The sequence below is a fragment of the Actinia tenebrosa genome, unplaced genomic scaffold (assembly GCF_029948245.1).
Source record: "Actinia tenebrosa isolate PJP-AT-01 unplaced genomic scaffold, QUT_ActTen_1.0 PGA_scaffold17__23_contigs__length_9995812, whole genome shotgun sequence".
Taxonomy (NCBI): domain Eukaryota; kingdom Metazoa; phylum Cnidaria; class Anthozoa; order Actiniaria; family Actiniidae; genus Actinia; species Actinia tenebrosa.
The window spans coordinates 8,059,407-8,083,674 of NW_028292577.1; the positions used below are offsets into that span (position 1 = coordinate 8,059,407).

The window sequence follows — 24,268 nt, forward strand, 5'->3', positions numbered from 1 at the left end:
TAGTACCAGGGTACTGTATATTGTTGTTGTTGTTGTTTTGTTTTTTTTGTTCATATTTTTCTTTTTATCTTTGCTGTTAACTTTGAGGTGTAAACCTAACTCTAAAATGTTCAATCATAGGAATAAAATAATAATCAGTAATGTCTGTTAAAATCCACCAACAAAGGCAGGAAGCTGTTTATTTTGCAGGGAAGGGGGGGGGGGGGGGAATATGTGGCAATATCAAAAAAACACAGTTAGTGCCACATATGTCCCCCCCCCCCCCCCTGCAAAATAAACAGCTTTCTGCCTTTGTTGGTGAATTTTAACAGACACTGACCTAACAGGCATAATTTGAGTTTGGCTTAGACTATTTTGACAGTCCCAATCTCATTAGTCTCGTCAGTCTAGAACAGTCTTGGAACATACCAATAAAAACTTAAGCTGGCTCAAAAAAATCAAATATGCACATCCTCATAATGACACAGATAGAGTTCTAAATTAAACCAGTTAATCTACCTAGCTATAATACACTCAACAAAATTACTTGATTCTGATTGGACAAGAGGAGTACAATTAAATCGTAAGATTGTACTCTGTAGAGAACCAATTAAGTTGCTCATTTTTCTTGAGTGTAATATAACAAAAAAAAAAGCACAATCTTCTCATACAACTTAGAATATTATTGAAAGATATTTGTGATGTTTTGAATGTTCTCAAATTACACTCATCTCAACGCTCATCCCCTTTTGGAAAACTTTTGAAACATCACTTTTACCTGTCAATTCCAAATTGTACTCAAGATTGGTGATCTCCTATGCATAACACACACCATACTGTAGATAGTAAATTAAATCTTTTCAGTAGTAAAAAATATATCTCTGCCTTGATTCTCTTAGTGGCATCAAAGCAGATAAGAATTCTGTAAAAGGTGTGGTAAGATAATTAAGAGGTTTGTACATAGTTTGACGGAAAGAGGCCGGTGTGACCAGTGCTCGTAACTTTGCCTTTCCACCAATTGGGATCAGTTTTTCCAAAACCACGATAGTGCTGCCTTTTTTGAAGCTAACTTCCCCATCTTCTTGAGCTTCGAAATCAAATAGAGCTGTGACACGTAGTTGGTCGGGCTGACGTAAATAGAAAACAATGAGATTATGGAACATTATTGTCATCATTTATACATGATTGAAATTATCATGATTCAACATCATCGATCTCATCGTAAACAACATGCATCATGATCATCACTATTATAATTCATCAGGATCATTAACATCACCATCATTACCACCATTATCATCATGATTGTCATTACTGGTCATTATCGTGACCATCAGTAATGACTGTATAGTCATAACCATCATAATTATCATCACCATTATTCTTTAGCATCATCAACTTCATGCATCATAATAATCATCATCATCATCACCATCATCAATGAATCATCACTATCACACACAAATCCTTATAAAATATTTGATTTTATATTTTAATGTCACCTCTCCTATAGTCAACATTATGATCTGAAACTTTGTCTTCTTACTAATATCAAGGTTCTCTTTTCCTTTCTGGTGTTAATTTTGACACAGCTGCTCATTTTAATGTGGTGGGGTCACATAACCTGTTAGCACAAGTCATCCATTAACAGCATAATCAGTAATGTAGCTTACCTCTTTGTTAGAATCTCTAAGGTATATCTGCTGTGATCTACTGACAGATGATGTACGATGATAATCCACAAGCTCATTAAGAGAATTAAACTTGACAACCCACAAAAAGTACTTGCCGGCTCCGTCTCTTAGAACCTTGAAGTGCTGAACATTGCCTTGGAATCTATTTTATCATATAATAGAAATTAAATTAATAATAATAATAGTATTTTTGATAAGAACAGATGCTTATAATAGTTATAAGAAAAGACTTGCATGTAAATAATATCATAAAACTTAATAATAATAAAAATTAATAAGTTTAGTCCCACAACAGGTGGAGAAAATTGAAGAAAATAGAAAATGTATGTATGTGTCATGTGCTCTAATAGAGCAAACAGGGAGTGGCAGAACACAAAAGAAGTGTTAACAACATGAAGCAGGACATGTAATGAACTGGCTCTCAAGTGCTTCATAACTGCACACAGCTAGCTGGCACACTTTTAATTTCTTTTACAAAACAAAATAAAAATTAGAATGACCATTAAATTTAGGATAGGAATGAAAAAAAAAAACTTGGAAGCCTGTGCTGTGTGCACTCATATATCAAGTGCCTCAACCAATCTTTGGTTTAGCTGCTGGGTTACCATCAAATAGACCAATTTTGTATGAACACAGAAAACATTGAAAACCATTAGAAATCTTAACCAAAATAAATTGTTATAACACAATCATTAAAACTAATCATTAAAATTACAATCGTTAAAATTACAAAAATCAAAATAACAATCATTAAAATTACAACCACTTACTTGACAGACAGTGAAAAATCCCCTGCAAGACAAAAATTTACCTGTTAGACCTGTTTATTTATTCACCCACATATTCATTTTACAAAACTCAAACTAACTAAAAAATGGATGTGTGTGTGGCTGTTGATAGAGTTAAAACTTTCGAGTCAACAGCCACACAGAATTTTGTTAATTTTTGTTTGGGACCATGGTTGGGTAATTTCATGAATTCTATTATATGTTGTTATTTTTTTTTATTTCATTCAATATTTTTAACAGGAACATCTAATTTAGCACAGGCTAGTTTAAATAGAGTCCTTTATAAAATAGATATAATTACAAAGTAAATAAACACTATTGAATTACAAGTTACATTATGATACAATATGACAATAATACAAAACTAGACAATGTACATAGGTACTTCTAGCGTTTAAAATGGCGCTTGGCAATATAATAATAATAATAATAATAATTTATTGACTTATATTGCGCTGCTTCAATAAAATTATCAGCAGCGCATTACAATATATATGATATAAAATAAATCTAATCTAATTCACTAAAATTATAATATAAATAAATATTGTAATCACAATCGAAATTATATATAATAATATACAGTCAATTCAAAAAATGTTGTCGTCGACCAACTCAAGCCTACGCGCCTGGACCGAAAGGAACTCTGGGTAGTAATCATTGAAGCCGAGTTGACTCCATAATCTTATCTGACTAGTTATGCCTTGTTTACAGCACGAACCTTCGTAAGCGAGCGGGAAGTGTTGAAGGAGACGTTTTTTAAATGCCTTCATATATTCGAAATTGTGAACTGAATCATAAGTACTTTGTTTTTGTTTCCTTAACCCCAAAGACATGCATTTGATGGATTGTTTCTTGCCTTTATTATCTTATTACTAGCGGGAACAATTTATTCAGAACGAATATTTAAACCGCTTCAGTGATTTTTACCCATATTCCTTTCGGTCCAGTCGTGTAGGCTTGAGCCGGTCGACGACAACGTTTTTTGAATTGACTGTATATATACACATATACACACACACTCATATATATACATACATATATAATAATATCAATATCAGACATGATCAGCACACTTGAATACATATTGCACATACCTGGAGCACTTTCACTTTCTCTTATTAAAAATGCTCCATCATTTTTATTACTTAGTTGACTTTCTGCATCAATTCTTTTGATCTTTCCAACAAACCAGCTATAAAAAAGGAGTATAGTATATGCCAGTGAGAAGAAAACATATAATATATAGAAGGTATTGCTTATTAATTAAAAAGGAGTATAGTATATGCCAGTGAGTAGAGAACATATAATATAATTATAGAAGGTATTGCTTATTAATTAAAAAGGAGTATAGTATATGCCAGTGAGTAGAGAACATATAATATATAGAAGGTATTGCTTATTCATTAATCTTATTAAAAAATTATTTCCATGACGAGAAAAGGCACATCAAAATTAACAGACTTCTGCAGTATGGCTTCGATTGGCTAAGTAACAGCTAAATTTTAAGCAATCAAAAACATCACAACTTACAAAGAAATGACATTGTATGTTTATTAGGGACATTATTAGTAACCATACATTTCTTTATAATTTTTGAGATGCTTGAGAGTTTGCTACACAAAAGGTATGAAACCCATCTTGAAATGCCAGAAATTCACTAATTTCAATGTACTCTTTCTTGTTATGGCATTTTTTAAGAGTACTCTACAGCTCCCAGAGTGTTTATATCCCAGTACAGAGACAGGAGCAGGCATTTTATATTACTTTTATAAAATATTATAAAATGATTTTGTGCAAGCATAACTCTGCCCTCTGATATAAACATGATAGCCAGCCAATCAGGGTGCGCATCATATTTCAAACATTTTTATAAAAGTCAACATATCTTTAACTGACCTACATGACTATTCATATGTGGTATTGCTTTGAATTTACCATAATGAATTGATGCTATATAAAATATTATTATTATTGTTATTATTTTTATTATTATTGTTCTTCTTCTTCTTATTGTTGTTGTTATTATTATTATTATTATATTTATTATCATTATTATTATATTTATTTATTTATTTGTTGCAAATATATTTAGATATTGTATATATAGATTAATATTTTTAAATAAAATAATAATAATTATTATTATTATCATTAATTAGTCATTTTAATCCTGTTTTCTTATTTCATATTCAAGCTTACAATGCAAGACTTACTCTACGCCAGTTACCTTACAGGGCACAATCATATGGCAAGGTAATTTCAAGCATAGGCACAAACAATAGCTAAAGCCATCTGTTGTTTTTTCACCCCTGGCCAATCAAACTCATTATGATAAATAATATTCTTTCAACTGCTGTACCTATGAAGGTGGCTCTAAAAGCTTTTAAAAGATCAAAAATTATGAGCCTAGCATTGACTTTGTCATAATGTACTGATCCACTGATCCCTGTGGAGCCACCTTAAACTAGATGCCTGTCGTCTAAGCCCAATTTATTCTTGTTATGAAATAAGAAAAGTTAAACCTGATTATCTAGTTTCATAATATACTGCACATAAATTTGAATCTTGGCCTATGATTGGTTGAAAACCACTAATTGGTGTCAAATGAAATAATTGTTGAACTCTAATCACATTTAAGTAGCTGAGAAAACAAAACAATGTGGTCATTGTCTGTCTTGCATTTTGTCAAAGTTGTGGCAAAATATCTTATTTTTTAGTAATTTTCTATCTCTGCTACTAAAGATTGTCCATATTGAAACGATTTTTCCATCCTGTTGCATGCTATGGACAAAATCTGTGTACTCCCTTGCCTATAAAATTGAACTAAAGAAACAACTTCCTGTGGACTAGTAACCACAACACAACAAAGTCGAATTTGAAACGATTTAATAAGCTGGATATATAAATAACGCTGAATAATCGAAATATTCCTTCTTGAATAATTTTATCATATAGAAATCACTTTAATTTTTATTTGGTTATGAGTATTATACTACAACAAAATTGATTACTAAGACTTATGTCTACCGAAGCCAGGAACATAATATTATATTATAGCTTGTGTGTTTGAGCACTGACGAAGGTAAAAGCGTTTAAACTCAACTTTTCGCCTCATTTTACTGCATTACAAAACGTGTCAGAACTAGAAAATGAGGGGTTACGATTTTTCCCTACCAGGGGAGGGGTGCTTACAAATCCAACCTATTAGGCTGTTTGATCTTTCTGCCTGAGCGTGTGTACTGGGGCTGGAACATTATGTGACATGGATTTCCAATGAGATTGTAATCATTAATATAAGAATCGAGGGAAATGAAAGTGTTGAATAAGTGCCTGACAGTCAAAAGCTTCAACTTTGACATATTCTATCTGACTTGTTTTAAATGTTTATCAAATATCCAAGCAAAAAGTTAAAAAGATGGAGCACGAAGTTTAGGACCATAAATATTGTTTTGAAGCTCAGATTCTAGATAGCCTGCCTTTCAGTGAAGCATAAAAAATCTTTTATTAGTTTAACCCAGGCATAATGCTCAATACAATCAAAAGATTCTTTAGATTTATTCCAAAAAGATATGGGATTTTTCCTACCCCGGAAGCGTTAGGAATAATAAACTTGCATTAATGAACTTCAAGTCCACGATTCATGATTGTGCACTTGGGAAATATCGAAATCGTGCTATTTTACCTATGACCTACATGTAGACAATACATTAATCTAAGTTTCGCTCGTACATTCTGTACAATACGTGGATTAACAAATATAGGGGTGCTAAATACGACTTAGGAGAAATGTATTCAATTTTATATTAAGTTACGAGTTAGTAGTTCATAATATAATTGAAACTTTATTGGTGAAATTTGAACACATACCCGCAAGGCTTCATTTCGATGTAGTTTGCGGGAATATAACCATCCTTGCCATTCTGTTCGGCTTTATACCATTGATTATCGGGATCCATGTATAAAACCTAATGAATAAGGAAAACGAAAGACATAACTTTTAGAGCTGATCGTGGGGTCGTTATAACCACAAGAAACTTCCACTGAAAACTTCAACATCACTGTTTACTCTCTACCTTTAAGATACTGCCTTTTTTGAAAGATAACTCATCGGTCGAAGTCGCCGTGAAGTCGTGCTTCGCTATAGCTTCCATAATGGACGATTTATACGACTTTAAGTTCGATCAGACGAGATGAATATGATAAATCCTTTCGAAATATTCAGCTTGTTCGCCGTCAAACGACGAATACTTCCACCCCTGCTAGTGGCCGTGAGACACTGGACTGTAGGAACGTCATCTAACTTTTACGTCATTTGGCTTTACAAGGAAAAATTTTTAATTCCATTTCCTTTCGGACCAAGGACCATGTTTTCCTGTACAAATACGCAATATTTTCGTAGCCTGGTGAAAAAATTTCCTTGCAAAATAATTAGTAGCTTAAGTGATTTCCATTTCAACGGCTTGGCATTAATAATGACAGTGAATAAGAAATGGGAAAAAGAAAAAATGGGAAATGAAAAATTTATTCATGCCAGTTTGATATTGGAATACACTGCTCATATTGGCTGACGAGTACAAAAACAAGGTTACCCAGTCATGTTGTAAGGCTGACCAAGGCTGCTCATTCTTGACAAATAAAGGTGGATAGTGCGAATTCAGGTCAAACAAAAACGTCAATATCTATTCTTTTCTTCTAATAAACCCATTTGATGTGCTTCTAAATCTTTTATTATGAACTAACGACCATGCACTTGTCAGCCTTTTATACTTCAAAAACTTATAAAGTAAAAATGTGAGCACTCGGGAACCCAGAGAATCCTTATGGCCATAACTTGCTGTCTGTCACCCAGACCTGGGGGGCTACTCCCATAGATATAATATATAACCAGTCATCAGTCTCAGATAGATTAGTGCTTTCTGTTGCTGGCCTGAGGGCACCCATAGGGAGACGAAATGGCAAGTGTATGTTTATTTCCTGCTAGATTAATTATGTTAGAGTAATTAATTTACTTGGCCTGTAAAAAATGCGAAGCATAATACATAGTAGACACTAATTCTATTGTTTCTTCTGTTGTCTTAATAATAATAAAAAATTTTTGAATTTGTATAGTGCAAATCTCAAAAAACTAAAACTATACTAAGGCTCAGGTCAAACATCGAACTTCACATGAGCCGAACCTAATTGAAACAATGGATAACAAGGCAGTCTTCTTTGATGTAATTAGGTTTGGCTCATGTGAAGTTCGACGTTTGACCTTGGCTTAAATTAAAAAAATATGATTAAAAACTATAGTATAAAATTATTAGCGATATAAACGATAACTAAAAATCTGTGAAAGCAATCTTAAATAAAAAGGTTTTCAATAATTTCTTTAAATTAGCCACAGTTGGAGCTGTCCTGACCTCCAAAGGTAGCCTGTTCCACAAATTAGGTGCAGCTACCATAAATGATCGATCTCCTAATGTTTCTGACTTTGACTCTGTTACTCACTAATTATACAACTTTGTTTCATGCGGAGTAAAACGTAAAACCTACTCTTAGCTTAGTAATAAGTATCATAAAAAATATTGTTGAAAAACACTCACAAAATATGAACAGACCAACTAATGTGTTTATTAAAACCTGGGATGAAAAATTGACAATTTAACTTAATATTCAAAACAGATTGAGTATTAGCTAAACTAGCTAACGTAACACTAAAATAGTTGGACTCTAGTTTGACCTATCAAAAATTACAAGATCATGTGTCATTCTCTTGAGTATTATTTCTTTCTTTGCCATCAATGCTTGTGCATATAGTACATGCACACATATTATAGACCTTTGTATGCAAAAAGCCCATTTCAGATCACATGACATTCCATTGAAAATTGTTTTTTTATGACAAACATGTCAAAATATTTGCACATGAAAGAATCAACTCCAAGGTAGTGGCATCACATGGTCTGAAATTTCCGCAATGAACAACAAAAGGTCTATTGTATATAATGCAAGGAAATAATTTTACTCTCAAGAAGTTGGAAATTAAATGGTCTGTCACATCATGCAGTTATAGCTGTATGGGTAATGAGACAAGATCAACCTGTATAGCAAAATGGGTGTCCATATTTAGCCAAGATTTTTTTTGAAAAATCTTTTTGTCGTGAGAACTTTAAATATATGACGTCATGTCATCATTAAAAAAAACTTCTGGGTCTTGTTCAAAATACTGTGATGATTTTAGGGACCGTAGCTTTTTATCATAATATTGATGTATATTTTGATTAGTTTAGCAGTTTATTAGTGATTGAACTGAGAAAATAATATGATCACAACTTAAAGCCCTTCTATAATTTTCTTTTTTGAACCTAAATATTTAATTAAAACTTTGAAATACAATGAAGCAAATTTTGCTTAAGGATCTTTTTACCCCCAGTGAAGTCGTTCTTGTCCAGGTTTTTTTTTTAATCATGACCTGTTCAAACATCAGAACATTCATGATTTATTCATTCTCAAGTTCCAGCCTTGCCCTTGACAATTCCCAAGTGCTGGATGGCTAATACCTACATCTAGCACTTCTAACAGCATAATATTTATGTACAATATTGCTGCAGTTTCCTAACATTAACAATTCAAATCCTAATTTATTACTAGCCTGCAGAACAGGCATTCTTGTGATGGGTTTGAGAAAGAATCAGGGTTTTGGGGTTCCTGTTTCAACTATACATGCTTGGGAGAAAAATGGGACCTAGCAAAAAAAAAATTTCCAAAGTTCCCCCAAACCCCCAGTTTTTCCCCAAACCCACAAGAATGCCTAATTTATTACATACTAGTATTATAATTAGCTGCAACCCAAATAATTTCAGACACTAATTAACAAGTGCGGGGGCTGCCGAGAACAATAAATAACAATCAATGCATTGAAATATATTTCCAGAAATGAGAGGGAGAAGGGGCGCGTATAAATATCATTTTTAGGAATAAATCTGAATTTTTACTGAATTTTTACAAATACATTTTAAAAGGCTCCTATTTTTAATTCATGATCTGGACAAACCAAACACCAAATAATGGGTGGTCAGTCTCCAGTGACATTGGTCATGTAATGTACCTTATTTTGAACACAAAATGTTACTTTCTGACATAATTAGCTGGGAAAAGACCAATGTTACCAGTGCTTGTGTTCTTTCCCTTCCACCAGTTGACGTCCTCTTTATCTATTACAACTATTATGTCTCCTTTTTTGAAATACAGTTCACCCTCCTCTTCAGGAGAGAAATCATATGCCGCTGTGTATCTTTCCTAATAATCAATAGCAATAATATCCAATATGAGCATGTAGTGCTTTAAATTGAACTAAATAGTTTGAAAGTATGCTGAAAAAGTAAGCTGTAAGGTGAACAAAAGGGTCAACTTAACTCTAAGAATTTGGCCAGAAATGTTTTATAAAATACAATAAGCCATGGTAGGAGGCACTACAATAGTCTTTTTTCCCTGGTAAACTGAGTTCTTTATCACGTAAATGAGATTATATCAGATTTAATGATATTATTGTTCCTGCCTCCTATCATGGCTGCCATCACGTTATATAATTTTGCATGCAGGCACAGGGGCGGTGGAAGCTGAAACTCTTTGGGGGGGGCACTGCAAAAAATCTTTGGGGGGGCACTGCAATAACTTAATAACAGTAATAAAAATGAAATATATGCATTTATTTTTCATATGAACCAAAATTAGTGGGGGCCCCCCGGTTCTGCCGCCCCTGAGGCATGACTAGGAAACACTTTAAGGAAAATCTTGTTGATTTTTTACCTCACTTGGGTTGTCACCTGCCATATCTTTAAGGTAAATTGTCTGTGATCTACTGACAGATGATGTACGATGATAATCCACCAGTTCATTAAGAGAATTAAACTTGACAACCCACAAAAAGTACTTGCCAGCTCCATCTCTTAGGACTTTGAAGTGCTGAACATTACCTTGGAATCTAAATCAAAAAATACATAGTATTTAGACATTTTCACCTTTGCTGTTCAATATGTTGAATTAGAACATAAAGAATGCAAAACATATCATTTCATTCCCCACTATAACTTAAGCCTGCAGACAGTTTTCTTGTCCTCCCCCACCCCTGAGTTTCTATGTTCTAACGACAACAACGACTACAACAAAAAGGATAATTATAATTTCAATCATTGAATTAAATTATACTACTTACTTTACTGAAAGCGAAAAATCTCCTGAAAGAAAAAATTGCCAAAAAATCATAACAAAATACTAAGGTACTATATCCAAAAAAAAAAAACTGCATGTAAAATTAAAATTCAGTGTGGATAATTTTCATAGCAAAACCAGCTGAGATATAGCTAATTTAATACAAAACATCCCTATACATTTTCTCTTATTTTGGCCTTCTGTTTCTAATGGGATTGGATCCAATGCAAAATAAGAGAAAATGTATGGGGATGCATGTTTGGAGCTTAAATGCCCATTCAAGGTCCCCACTTTCCACTCCCCCCTCCCCCTCCCCCTCCTTCCCCTTGATAAAGTTTACTAACCTGGTGTGCTTTCACTTTCTCTTATCAAAAATGCTCCATCAAATTTTTGTTTCATCAGTAAATGTTCAGCATTTTTTCTTGATATTTTTCCATGATACCAACTATATGAAGCACCCAAAAAATCTTCCATTAATTATCATAGTTATCTAAAGGGCAAAAAGTCTCCTAAATTGCTATGGTTCAAATAATTTTTTTTAATTTCAAGATTAAACTTTTGAAACTTGGCCAAGATAAAGAGAAAAACAAATGACTATGTTCTTGACAATCTATTATGACGTAACAAATTGGAACCAAATGTGCAAGTTTAAATGTAAAAAAAAATTCTAATGAATACACCTACTTGTAAGAAGGTTGTCATACAAAAATAGAACGAAAATCACTGAGAAGCTGAACTTTTTCTTTTGTCTTTTATTGAATTCCTTTCTCACGGAATTACAAATATTCTATTCTTGTATGACAACCTTCTTGCAAGTAGGTGTATATCGAAAGAACTTGAAGATGTGATCTAAAGATCTCAAACACTTGAGCAACTGACCATTTTTCAAATTATTGCAATACTGCTACATAACAATAATAATAATAATATATATATATATCTTAATTTGATAACAGACTCATTTTGGTCAGGGGTCAGGCAGATTGCTAGGATCTTAAAAGGGGAGGTTTGTTTTTCTACTAATCTTAGTTATGCCATTTCTTAAAAAAACAAAAATAATGCTAAACATTATATTGCACTCCTACAAAGGTACCCTTAGCGATGGGCCTGAGGGTAGACTTTGACAATTATTTAGCATCATAATATTCAGTTACCAAGGAGTGTACAATAAAAAGATAAAAGGATATGTATATAATAATACAAACTTGGATTTCCAAAATCCACTTACTTATAAGGCTTCAATTCAATGTAATTTGCTGGCACAAGACCAGGTTTGCCATTCAGTTCAGCAGTATACCAATTATCATCATCATCAAATTTAATAATCTAGTAAAAAGAATGATGTTAGTGGTCTTTAAACATGGGTTGCAAGCATTCTCAAGAGAGTGAAAAGACAAAAACATGGTAGCCATCTTGGTGCAGTTAACAATGGATGAGAAATATTTTGTCAAATGGCACCAACATGGTCATGATGATGTAACATGCAATCGAAGAATACATGTACATGCAATATGCATCCTTCTATAACAGATGTTTGTGCAGAATTCTAGGAATCAGCTGGATGGATGGGGTGTCCAGTGAAGAGCTATATCATCGTACTGGACTGCAACCCAACCTTGTTAGTATCCTGCACAGAAAACATCTAACATGGTTTGGCCATGTGGCCAGAATGTCATCAGCTAGGATTCCATCACATCTACTGCAGTGGAACCCCTTGGGCAATAGAAGAAGGGGTTGCCAAAGGATGAGATGGAAGGACTGTGTGTCCCGAGACCTTGAAGGTACATCCACTCAGCTTGATGAGGCAATTCGATCTGTCCAGGCAGATGACACTGGACAAAAGTGGTGTTGGCGCTATATAGTTGACCCACAACAGCAACAGATGATGATGGATGAATATTGATTTTTTATTTTATTTTATTTAGAAACTTCCATCAGCCTGCCGTTACATATTAAAATAGGGATATAGAAAACGAAAAGTAAGAAGAAAAATAAGGCTAATGGGAAAAGAATCAGGATGCTTTGCGGCCAACCTGATTATTGGAATCAGAAATCAGGAATTGTACAAGTGTTATTTTAGATTCCTGTTTCAGAAATCAGAAAACTTACTTTTCGGCACTGCCTAGGTATATTGCATAGGCGAAAATACAAGTTTGAAGGAGAGAATGTAGGATTTTGGATTTCCGTTTCCCGAATCAGAAATCGCATTTCTGTTTTCTGAATCACGAATCAGAAATCACAATCTCACTAACATACGACAAAACACCACGTGTAGGGGAGGGGTGACCACTCGAAAATGCTCTTACTTCCGGTATCATTCACCTGCGCCCTATCACCCCACCCCTAGTTCAATAGTTGTAGCTGTTGTTGATCTTCCGCTTAGACAAACATTGAACGATCTGCTGCTATCCATAAGGAACACTCCATCCACTAAATCTTTTAAAGGAAAACTTAAGACATTCCTATTTGACGCATAAATAATTATATTAATATTTAATTAAAAATTATATTTTGATAGATTATTATTATTATTATTATTATTATTGCAGTGTATATATATATATTTATTCATTTATTCACTATTTATTGATTTATTCTATATTGTAAGAGCATTGAGATATTATGTAATGCGTTAGAATAAAAATAATAATTATTATCAAATTATTGAACCGTGATCCCCTGGGTAGTATATTACTGTAAAATTGTGCCAAACTGATAAATTCAAACTTAGCTAAAAAGATCTCAGTTGTTCTGTCAGTGATTATGAAAACAAATGAGCTTAATAGATTCCCTCAATGTCCAAGACGAAATAAGAAAGATTCTCGAAGCTGGAGGATTCTTACGGGAAGTGGAAAGGTATTTTAAAGAGAGTTATCCTAACAAAAAGTATAACTTTTTCACGTGGTTGGTAATCTTAACGGAAGATCAACAACAGCTACAACTATTGGACTAGGGGTGGGGTGATAGAGCGCAGATAATGATACCGGAAGTAAGAGCATTTTCGAGTGGTCACCCCTCCCCTACTCGTGGTGTTTTGTCGTATGTCAGTGAGATTGTGATTTCTGATTCGTGATTCAGAAAACAGAAATGCGATTTCTGATTCGGGAAACGGAAATCCAAAATCCTACATTCTCTCCTACAAACTTGTATTTTCGCCTATGCAATATACCTAGGCAGTGCCGAAAAGTAAGTTTTCTGATTTCTGAAACAGAAATCTAAAATAACACTTGTACAATTCCTGATTTCTGATTCCAATAATCAGGTTGGCCGCAAAGCATCCTGATTGAAAAGGCAAGCATGATGAGCAAACGAACGCACTGATTCATAACAATCATCGCTTTGATAAGGTTTATAACGCCATCGATTGAATACTTAATGCTGATTTACTGATTATCTTTATTTTGATAACCGATTTTTATCGAGTTTCGTTCGACCCACGACTACCGTCGCGTCATGACTCTCATAAATCATAAACATACTCGATTTCTGTCCTCCAGGCCATCGGCATAGCAACAAGCTTGTATGCCAGCCTCACAAAAATATTCTCAAATTCAAGGGATTTGAGTCTATTCCACTAATTTCTGTTCTCATGTTTGGTCGGCCAATATCATGTAGTCGCATTATATTCTGCACGATCTTACAGTTAGGGTTTGTTTTCCCCTCGGATAACAACTAGTGGTGTTACATTCGAATTCGTACTCATACTCCACAAAATGCGCTTCCCTAACTATTGACCTGGATTCTTTTTCTTTGGTCGTTTCGTATATATGCATGCAAAAGTAAAGCACTGAGTAACGCAACGTAACACTAGAAAAGGGGTAAATATAAGCCATAATTAATATCTTGGGATTCATAAGCTCGTTGCTTCGTACGAAATATGTTATAAAAAAATTAAAGAATTAGATTGCGGATCGTTGAAGTAATAAGTGAGTTCCACTTCGTAAACGTACCTTTAATATTGCGCCCTTTTTGAAGGATAATTCATCGTCTGCTGTAGCAGTGAAATCGTGTTTCGAAACCGCTTCCATTGATAACACTCGGATTGAAATCCTCCGAGATCTTAGATTGCGCATGTGTCTTTGGAGACAATTAAAAAATCATTAACAAAGGGATCCCAATCTATGATTTTAACTTTTTATTAAATGAAGGCTATAAATACAACATATTTTAAAAAATACTTTATACATCTTTATATATTACTTTTAAGCAGCTCTAGCTTCTACAATTTTGTAATACCATATTGTTTATCGAGGGTAACCTAGTCAACACAAGTACTGTTATCAATAAAGGCCCTGCGACAAAAACAAAATTATAAAGATTATAAGATATGAGAATATATACATATATACATATAAATTGGCGTTAATTGACGTCATAGTAAGTGTGGCGTCACTCGTATAGAAAAACCTGACTTCTGGGCCTTAAACGAAAAGCAGTTCTATAAAGATTTTTCTTACTTTTTCTTTATGGAATGGATTTGTTGTCCAAAGTTTTAAAATTTCAGGTGGAGCTTACAGTAAATCATTGAGAGCATTTTTCCCTTTGTTTCAGCGGTTTAGGTATTGGACCGGAAATGGGTCACAACTTAAAAGCTCTAAAGATCTTTTAAGTGTGACGTCATTCCGGTATGGAAAGAAAAACGACTGGGTTCCGCAAATTTTTTTTTGTTTGTTTTTCTTTTTCTTCGTTGACAGGATTTGTTGTCCATATTCCTAATTGTTTCAGGTGGAGGTTAAATTGTGACAACATTTCTGGCTTTATTTTAGCGTCTTTGTGAGCAGTTGGACCTGGAAATACGTCACCACTTAATAGCTCTATTAGCGCATGCAGTGCATACGAATAGAAATGCGCAAATGCTAAAAATATCTCCAAAGTGCCAAAAATATATAGATATTTGCATTCGACTGCAAAAACGTTGCAGTATACCTATATATAAATATAGTTCCAAAGGGATGCAAAATCCTAAAAAAAACTCTGTAATAATGAGATTGTATATGACAAAGCAAAGTAACAAACCGGCATTTATTCATTTATTTATTTGTTTATTTATTTTTTATCTTTTTATTTTTTCATTTGTTATTTTATTTCATTTCATTTCATTTCATTTTATTTTATTTTATTTCATTTTGTTTTATTTTATTTTATTTGAAATATATATTAAATATATAACTATGTATCTTTATCTAAAAATCTACGTTAATAAGCTAAAAATCTAAATTTATAAAATGGCGCTTTCAGCAACCAACCAACATTTTATTTTATTTTATTTTATTTTATTTTATTTTATTTTATTTTATTTTATTTTATTTTATTTTATTTCATTTCATTTTTTTGCTTTGATTCAAGATGCGTCTAATGCATGTGGTAAGACTTTGACATGTTTGGGGTATATACATATATATACATATATATGAATGATAGCGAATTGAACTCGTTTCTTAACAAAAATGTGTTACCAAATTGTTCTAGAATACTTAATAAAGCTTTGCATGTCTGCAGCTGAGTTGTTCCTTGTATAGGTTTTATTTAATTTTCAACTAAAATAGTTTTTGAGATGTGGTGAGTGTTCTGCCAGACTCCCTGCACACTTTCTTTTGTTCAGCACCATCACGGTATGATATGAGTTGCAGCTCGAGTAGCTCGAGCTTTTCGTTTGAAGTTTAAATACGTCAATCTTCTAAAAATATTTTATGGTTGGCGTCATCGACACCATTTTAGTTAGTTCCCGAAATCTCTTCATTGTCGGCCAAATCCTGGTGACCCTGCACTTCACAGGCAGGCGGTGTAACTTACTTGATATATAATGTATATAACCAAGCGTTTGTCTCATTTTCAGTGCCTTCCACGCCATTCGTTGTCACTGAGCTTTGTAGAAGAACTTACACGGACAAAAACTGACGTTGAAAGCAAGGAAGCAGAAATCATTTACTCCACCCGCAATACGGCATCAAGGTAGGCGGTAATTTTAGCGGAATTTGAGCGTGCGCACGCCCTTGGGCTTAACAAATCGAACGTTTTCAACGTTCAATAGTAGGCAGTGACTCTTAATGATATAAAGCGTAACAACGAAACAATGGCTCAAATTCTAGGTTGGTCTTGATAAAATACAGTAAATACATGAACACATCAATTCCAGCCTTGTTTCATGGTCAATAAGCGAATTCGGAAAAGATCTATTATCTCTGCGTTCACTAGTTTCTCGTTTTTAGGTCTCACGTACATTCGCTTATCTTCGATCGCTGATTGGCGCCGTTTGTGAGACGTTTCCGGCGATAATCAATAGTGATCCGTTTAAGTTGTTTAACTTTCTTTTAAAAATCTCTAAAAAGCTTGCATTCGTTAAGCTAGTATCGAGTTCTCGCGCCCTGTGTTCGTATGCTTTTTCCCACAAACAGCTTCATTATGCTATTGTTAATTCTATTGCTATTGTTGATAGAGTTTGTTAGGTCTCTTTCTTGATTCGAGGAGTAATTTCTCTGAGTTCTGCGGCTTTCCTCCTCCCCAGTACCATGCATAGTACCATGCACAACATTCAGAATGATAACTCGGAAACGGTAAGAGGTTCACCGGGGTTCACCTTGCTATTTTTGATCATTAGGAATTAAAGCTTCGGAATATCTATGAATACAGACATGTTATCCATCTTAAAACCAGATGACAAGCGATAAAGATACACGATATTTCAACCTTCAGTGTCAGCGTGTGAAAGCGATGGCCATCGTAATGTTATAAGTTTACATAGAAATATGTCTTATCTGGGAACGAGATTTGTTGTACAGGAGTTACTGCCATTAATCCATGCGACAGTTAAAAAAATATGAGGTTATGATAAGTAATATGAGGGGAAATTAATGATTCTTTACGACGACTATGAAATTCCTGTATATTTTTTGTTGCCTGTGATCATGATTGTGATTGGTCGATTAGGTCACGTGCCACTTGATCACCCTCCTCTGCCTCCTCCCCAAAACTTACATAATGATTCCAATCAGTAGATCTTTGCGATATATGATATTCATGCCCTGACCTAGATCAGCCAAAAGGTTGTTTCAGGGTTCAATACAATTGTTAACCTTTTTGAAGGTTTTCACTTAGCTCTTTCCGATATTGTATCGAACAAAAGTATGATAACATTTCTTTTCCTCTTGATCTTAAAGGTTAATTTATCATAATCGTTTCGTAAAGCGGTTAGATATATATCCGTTTCCCTTCCGATTAACGATTCAGAGATCAATGTAATATTAGTGGCTTCCGATCCTAAGATGGACACACTGATTAAAGGTGTATGACCCAGTTAGCAACAACAGTAATGAAGTAATTACTATATGAGTTAAATGGATTGCGTATCAACATCTGCCTGGCTGGGTTGGGAAAAAACAGTTTCCTTTATATTTTTCTTCTTTCTTTCTTTCTTTCTTTCTTTCTTTCTTTCTTTCTTTCTTTCTTTCTTTCTTTCACAACATAGAAGGAGACTCGTATAAGCTTCGTCGATCGTCGATATCGCAAAGAAAGAAATACTACTCAAGGGATCGAAATACCATGCACGCGGCTTGAAAAGACAAACAAGACAAGACACTTTTTTTGATCCCCCACTTCACGATCTGAAAACTTAAAACTTAATTCAGTCTCAAGAGAATGCTTTCAGGCAATTCATAATATGAGTTTGTTAATAAATTTGATAAGTTAAAAGATACTTGTATGAAAAATATTTTGATTAAAACCCACGTAAAGTTAAAGGTGAGAGAACTTCCGCTAGTTCGCACTTTGCAACTGCTCTCTCGGGCTGAGACATTGATTGCCAACACCATCGAGTTTTTAAAATGTCAAAATTGAAACACCTCTAAAAGTACAACAAGCGCACACAACATGAAATACAGCATCAAAACTGAAAGAAAGCTTAATATTTGTTTATTCGTTTCATTATATACCAAAAGAAACCCCATCGTTTAGTATTCAGTTAGAGTCAATTATCTGTTTGATAATAAAATCGCGTTTCCTGAGACGTTAGTAATTGTTCGTGTGAATGACCATGTAAAGCTATAAACGTCAGTGGGTGGAACAATGGATAGATAACTATCAAGTATATGAGTACAGTAGTCAGACCACGAAGTTTGAAGAACCTTGAGTAAAGTAAATTTGCTATATTTGACCGAGGTCTATGCAAAAACTGAAGAAAAAATTAGTCCTCAAAGAAAATGGAAATGGAACCAGGAAAAGGTTAGCTATGATGTTAAGTGTGACTTCCAAGTACGTGTCGGGTTTTCCGCTTACAATAGCTTCTCGTAGCCAATCGTAACAGTCAATTTCTCAGCATAAATAAAACTTTCTAACATCCGTTGGCCACTTTTTATGAGGATGAAATCTTGCTTAAAGTAATCATTTGATTTAAAATCTTGAAGAAGTCTCGACAATTCCAAGCGACGTACAATCAATCAGTGATCCAAGGCCCTCAGTTGGTAAGTCCATACATCAATCGATTTATTTGCACTTTAACATATGGTTAGAGATAAACTTTATTTTTCAATTCAGTGAGTGAATATTAATTGGAATCGTTGTTCTGCTTCTTTTTGGTACCGTTTTTAATAAATTGAGACAATTTTAATATAAAATAATCTGTTCGGTAACCCATAAAATAAAGACAATTGTTTGCTAAAACATTAAGGCAGGTGATTCCGTGAGTTGGATGATAAAAGTCTAGGATAAATTCACGCAAGGTTAAAAGATAGACCTTTGTCTTTATTGAAGCTGTTTCAAGAAGGTCATTACGAACGAACTTTATAAAGAAATAAAGCTGAAAAGAACAGTTTCCAATTATTTTTGGCGTTTTTATTAATGTTGTCGACAATATGGACACTAAAAACTCCTCCAAGTTGTTCTTTAAACATACTCAACAAAGAAAGGGCTAATGTAGAAGTAAGTTATATTTCTTGTTCTTTAACGGCTTTTAATTCATGTTATTCGGTAGTTTATAAGTTTATTTATATTCATAAGATTCTCAAGTTGATTAATTCAACTCTTTTACGCCAATTCAATAACTCATAATTAGCTCCTCAACCCGCTCCTCAAGATCTTAGCACTTGCCAATTGATTTTCAAAAGAAGAATGCTTACTACCCGACCGGTGTAAGAAGTTATAGAAGGGAGTATGACTTTGACCTTCGTAGTATGGAAGAGTATAAAAAACCGGGCCCATAACACTCAACATTAAACCTAAGTGCTTCAAAGTCATCTGCTTTTATTCCCATGAGATTATACAATAGCAGTGATTGGCATTTATCTTACAAAACTCTAAATTCACATGAAAGAGCATGCCCAATTTGGTTAGGTTTTTTAAATAAGTCTGGCGATGCCAAGAGAAGGTTGATGTACAATATTTGCATTCATTTGGAGAGTTTTCCCTAGCTTGAAACAGTGAGTTGCATCGGACTTCATAGGAATTGACGAGGCAAGAGCCAACAAGAAATTTCCATATAAACATGACAATGATGACAGAAACCATAGAAATATTGAAGGTAGCGAGAGTTAATCAATTTTCCATTCATTTTTCAGTACAGTGGAATATGAATAACACGTCTAGCTACAACAAGGTGCAAGAGCCGTTGAAACCCCGTTCAAGCGTAGAACTCATTACATTGTCACTGTCCCTAGCCCTGATCATCGCATTAAGTGTCTTTGGAAACTTATTATTGATTCTCTCAATTTTCAAAAACGAACGCCTTCGAGCCAGCTTTGCCAACAAACTCATCCTAAGCTTGGCCATTGCAGATTTTTTAACCGCCTCATTTCCCATGAGCTATCAGCTGGCTACCGTCGTTAATGTCAACATCATCAGCAATGGTGGAGTTGTTTGTACCATAGGGGGACTTGCAACCTATTCTTTCTTCTTTACTTCGACTTTTACAATGATAATGCTGTGTATCGATCGTTTTGTTGCCCTTGGATATCCGTTGCATTACAATCTTCGCATCACTTCTAGAGTGAAGATCTTCATGATCGCCTACCCTTGGGTTCATGGGTCACTTTTTGCAATACTTTGTGGTTCACTTCTTGACATTAACTTTGACCCGAAAGGATTGGACTGCGGATTGGGTTGGCATAAACGTCCTATGGCTTTCACCCTGTCTGTCTTGATGATTCATGTTGGAATGCCGTTTGTTTTGTTGCTTGTTCTCAATACTCGTACTCTGTTTTTGGTCCGTGCTCAAAACAGACAGATTCTTCATTACGATAAGAAAGGAATGACAGACAAGTCTGGTGTAATTAACATCAGGGCAAAGGATGCCTACAGAAAGAGAGGTGAGAAAGAAATTTGTTGATCCATGGATGCAGCATCCATCAATCAATCCATCAATCCATTTATGCACCATCCAGTAATCAATCCATTGATGTAATATCCACCAATCAATCCATTGATGCACCATCAATCCATTGATGCACCATCCACCAATCAATCCATTGATGCACCATCCACCAATCAATCCATTGATGCACCATCCACCAATCAATCCATTGATGCACCATCCACCAATCAATCCATTGATGCATCATCCACCAATCAATCCATTGATGCACCATCCACCAATCAATCCATTGATGCACCATCCACCAATCAATCCATTTATGCACCATGCACCAATCAGTCCATTGATGCATCATACACCAATCAATCCATTGATGCACCATCAATCCATTGATGCATCATCCACCAATCAATCCATTGATGCACCATCCACCAATCAATCCATTGATGCACCATGCACCAATCAATCCATTGATGCACCATCCACCAATCAATCCATTGATGCACCATCCACCAATCAATCCATTGATGCACCATCCACCAATCAATCCATTGATGCACCATCCACCAATCTATCCATTGATGCACCATCCATCAATCAATCCATTGATGCATCATCCACCAATCAATCCATTGATGCACCATCAATCCATTGATGCACCATGCACCAATCAATCCATTGATGCACCATCCACCAATCAATCCATTGATGCACCATCCACCAATCAGTCCATTGATGCACCATCCACCAATCAATCCATTGATGCACCATCCACCAATCAATCCATTGATGCACCATCCACCAATCAGTCCATTGATGCACCATCGACCAATCAGTCCATTGATGCACCATCCACCGACCAATCCATAAATCCGTGGATGCACCATCTGTAACCAATCCATGGATGCAGCATCATTAATCCGCTATACGTGTCTTTTTATTGTTTAAGAATTAACTTTGCAAGTATTGTAATGCAAGGGGAATTTTTTTCTTCGCAAAATTGTTAACCAGGTTCGTCTTTTTTTCCAGCAAAAATTGAATTTAAACTAGCCAAAGTTTCCATCACAATCGTCTTTGTCTTCCTCGTATGTTGGACCCCGTATGTAGTCACCAGGTCACTCGTCTTTATGGGACTCAAGCTCTCCACAGGAATTCTGTCAGCTGGAGCCTGGGTCGTGCATGCGTCGTCGTTTGCAAATCCTCTTATTTACTCGTCCTTGAGAGTAGATTTACGTCAAGCGATGCGTAATGTTTTTCTAAGGCACAAAGTGAGACAATCAAATGCGTCTGTTATTGAACTTGAAAACTTTACTGCGAAGCGTGCAGGCGAACAATTATCGGCCTCTTTTGATTCCGCACATAAAAGATCGCCTCATGCAACAAAACTAATGTTAGGTTTAGACAACTGAATTGGGAAACAAATATAAGCTAAATTCCAGTTTGATCCTGTGATTAGCCGAAGGTGTGGAATGGGTTCAACACTGACGATTGGCCCAAGAATTAATATTCAACTGAACGCTAAAAATTAAAGGTTTTTGAAGGTTGAAGGAACGAAATTACTAGGTACTATGAAGGCCTTCATATTTGAAACTTGGACTTTTTTATTATTATTAGATAGAGAATGCAAACTCTTAGTATATAAAGTGCTGTCAATACAGCAGGTGTATTTGCAAGACAGGTAAAGTTTTCACATTAATTTTAAACCACCAATGCGGGGATCAACACACTAGTCTGGCTCTTTAAAGGTTGGACTGGAGTCTTTGAACACTATTTACACTTACAATGCACCTTGTAAGCTAAGTATTTCTGTCGAACATTCAAACATTCTTGTCCCGAAATCGGGCGGCCACATGCCATAGTTTTTATTAAGTTCTCCGAAAAATGTTTTCGTTTTTACCTCTTGAAATCAGCTTCACTTTCGGTCTGTTTAACTTCCTCTAGAATTTTATCCATTTCTTCGTCTTGTCGACTAGTTGCCTTCCTACTCATTTCAAGTACATCTTCGGTTTCTACATGGTCAAGCAAACGGTCCACATCGGAATCACTCGAATCGTCCGAAGTACTCGACGATTTTGAGCTAGTGCCATCATCGTCATCACTGTTATCGCTACTACCGCAATTTTTAGCGGCATCTAATAATTCTTTAATTTCTTTCTTGCGTCTTTCAGCGTCTTCGAAAATTTGATCTAAATCCTTTTCGTCTTCTTGAGTAAACTCAATTCTTGGTTTGTCTTTGCAGCAGGCGTTCGCTTGTATTTTCTTCACGTCTCTGAGAATATCATCCAAATCATCTTCACTTGCTACAGTGTTTTCTAAAGTATCTTTTTTTGGTTTCGAATTCTGATTTTCTTTCAGAATTTCGAGTGATTTGGGTGAATTTGCCATGTTTTCCAAATAAATTTTCTCTGGTGTTTTTCAATTTCTAAATCACCGGTGCGATTACTTCAAAACACATTACTTAATTAGAACTGGAAATAAAATTGCTTGATACAATATACTATACTCCACCTCCAATCACTATATACCGTAATCCAATCACTTTTGTCTTCGCAGCTACGCAATTAAGTCTTACTTTTGTAAAGATCGTTGTCATTGTCTCCCGTTTTTTCGTCGACACGAACCATTATCAAAAGATTTGAGGTTTATTCTCTGACAAGTAAATACCCATTTCCTAAGGGTTTTGAAAGGAAGAAAGATAAACAAAGGTTAATGGTGGGACTGAGGTTTATGGCGAACAAGCGAAACTTGTATTATAAATATTTCAGTTAATTTGCTAGTATATTCGTTTATCCATCCAAATAAATTATTAAACGTGTACATAGATAGGAACGTGTCACTACAAACTATTAAATAGGACATACATCGATCTAAATATTGAAATATGAACTCAGTTTGTCTGTCTTTGATGGAAGGATGAGGCGTGTATCGCGATTATTGAGCTAGTAGGAGATTTTTTTTTTCTTTTTTGTTAATGGCATCCTCGGGCCGGGAATATAGGAGTAACATTTCGTCACTCGTTTCCCGAGAAACGAGGATTTCCCGCCTTCTGTCAGAGAAAAGAGCGACAGAATTTAAATCCTGGGTTCCCGAGGATGTTTCTATAGTTACAAGTATCTCGAATCTTAAATATTCCCATTTCCTACTAGTTTCAATCCTTTAATGTTTAATGCGTACTATTGTGTACTATTGTGAAAGATAAGAGGGATACTAATATAGTAAGACAGTGGTCTATCACGGACAGAAAAATCAAATTGAAACTAGCTGGAAAGTTAGTATGGTTACTATAAGTATAAGTTTACTATGCTACAACG

General features: G+C 34.7%; 4 protein-coding genes across 5 annotated transcripts; 1 reads left to right on the forward strand and 3 right to left on the reverse strand.

The window, feature by feature from the left end:
- Window positions 1–269: 269 nt before the first annotated feature.
- Window positions 270–6,744, reverse strand: LOC116291199 (growth factor receptor-bound protein 2). The gene is made up of 6 exons (XM_031698336.2): window positions 6,538–6,744; window positions 6,332–6,429; window positions 3,559–3,656; window positions 2,444–2,465; window positions 1,653–1,815; window positions 270–1,106 (listed from the first exon to the last, which is right to left on the reverse strand). Exons 1-6 carry the CDS (start codon window positions 6,613–6,615, stop codon window positions 840–842), a joined length of 726 nt encoding a protein of 241 aa, XP_031554196.2. The 5' UTR covers window positions 6,616–6,744; the 3' UTR covers window positions 270–839.
- A 1,311-nt stretch (window positions 6,745–8,055) lies between these two features.
- LOC116291222 (growth factor receptor-bound protein 2) lies at window positions 8,056–14,715 on the reverse strand. Its single transcript, XM_031698362.1, has 6 exons — window positions 14,608–14,715; window positions 11,886–11,983; window positions 11,002–11,102; window positions 10,662–10,683; window positions 10,256–10,430; window positions 8,056–9,745 (listed from the first exon to the last, which is right to left on the reverse strand). Exons 1-6 carry the CDS (start codon window positions 14,683–14,685, stop codon window positions 9,575–9,577), a joined length of 645 nt encoding a protein of 214 aa, XP_031554222.1. The 5' UTR covers window positions 14,686–14,715; the 3' UTR covers window positions 8,056–9,574.
- A 4,202-nt stretch (window positions 14,716–18,917) lies between these two features.
- LOC116291137 (octopamine receptor beta-2R-like) lies at window positions 18,918–22,573 on the forward strand. Of its 2 annotated transcripts, XM_031698256.1 has the most exons (3): window positions 18,918–19,113; window positions 20,206–20,952; window positions 21,987–22,573. In XM_031698256.1, exons 2-3 carry the CDS (start codon window positions 20,217–20,219, stop codon window positions 22,364–22,366), a joined length of 1,116 nt encoding a protein of 371 aa, XP_031554116.1. In that variant the 5' UTR covers window positions 18,918–19,113; window positions 20,206–20,216; the 3' UTR covers window positions 22,367–22,573. The 2 variants fall into 2 exon arrangements, with proteins under 2 accessions (XP_031554116.1, XP_031554118.1); XM_031698258.1 differs by lacking the exon at window positions 18,918–19,113 and having other exon boundaries at window positions 20,182–20,952.
- Window positions 22,539–23,696, reverse strand: LOC148910411 (uncharacterized). The gene has a single exon (XM_089031828.1). The coding sequence runs from the start codon at window positions 23,340–23,342 to the stop codon at window positions 22,851–22,853; it is 492 nt and encodes a 163-aa protein (XP_088887954.1). The 5' UTR covers window positions 23,343–23,696; the 3' UTR covers window positions 22,539–22,850.
- Window positions 23,697–24,268: the final 572 nt, after the last annotated feature.

Bases quoted from the DNA above. Each gene is read 5' to 3' on its own strand.
- LOC148910411 (XM_089031828.1), bottom strand. From the start codon at position 23,342: ATGGCAAATTCACCCAAATCACTCGAAATTCTGAAAGAAAATCAGAAT.
- LOC116291199 (XM_031698336.2), bottom strand. From the start codon at position 6,615: ATGGAAGCTATAGCGAAGCACGACTTCACGGCGACTTCGACCGATGAG. The intron at 6,430-6,537 runs GTAGAGAGTAAA...CTTATTCATTAG, and splicing joins AAAAAGGCAGTATCTTAAAG to GTTTTATACATGGATCCCGA. The intron at 2,466-3,558 runs GTATGTGCAATA...TTTGTCTTGCAG, and splicing joins AGAAAGTGAAAGTGCTCCAG to GGGATTTTTCACTGTCTGTC.
- LOC116291137 (XM_031698256.1), top strand. From the start codon at position 20,217: ATGAATAACACGTCTAGCTACAACAAGGTGCAAGAGCCGTTGAAACCC. The intron at 20,953-21,986 runs GTGAGAAAGAAA...CTTTTTTTCCAG, and splicing joins GGATGCCTACAGAAAGAGAG to CAAAAATTGAATTTAAACTA.
- LOC116291222 (XM_031698362.1), bottom strand. From the start codon at position 14,685: ATGGAAGCGGTTTCGAAACACGATTTCACTGCTACAGCAGACGATGAA. The intron at 11,984-14,607 runs GTACGTTTACGA...TCTTTTTACTAG, and splicing joins AAAAGGGCGCAATATTAAAG to ATTATTAAATTTGATGATGA. The intron at 9,746-10,255 runs GTAAAAAATCAA...ATTGATTATTAG, and splicing joins CAGGTGACAACCCAAGTGAG to GAAAGATACACAGCGGCATA.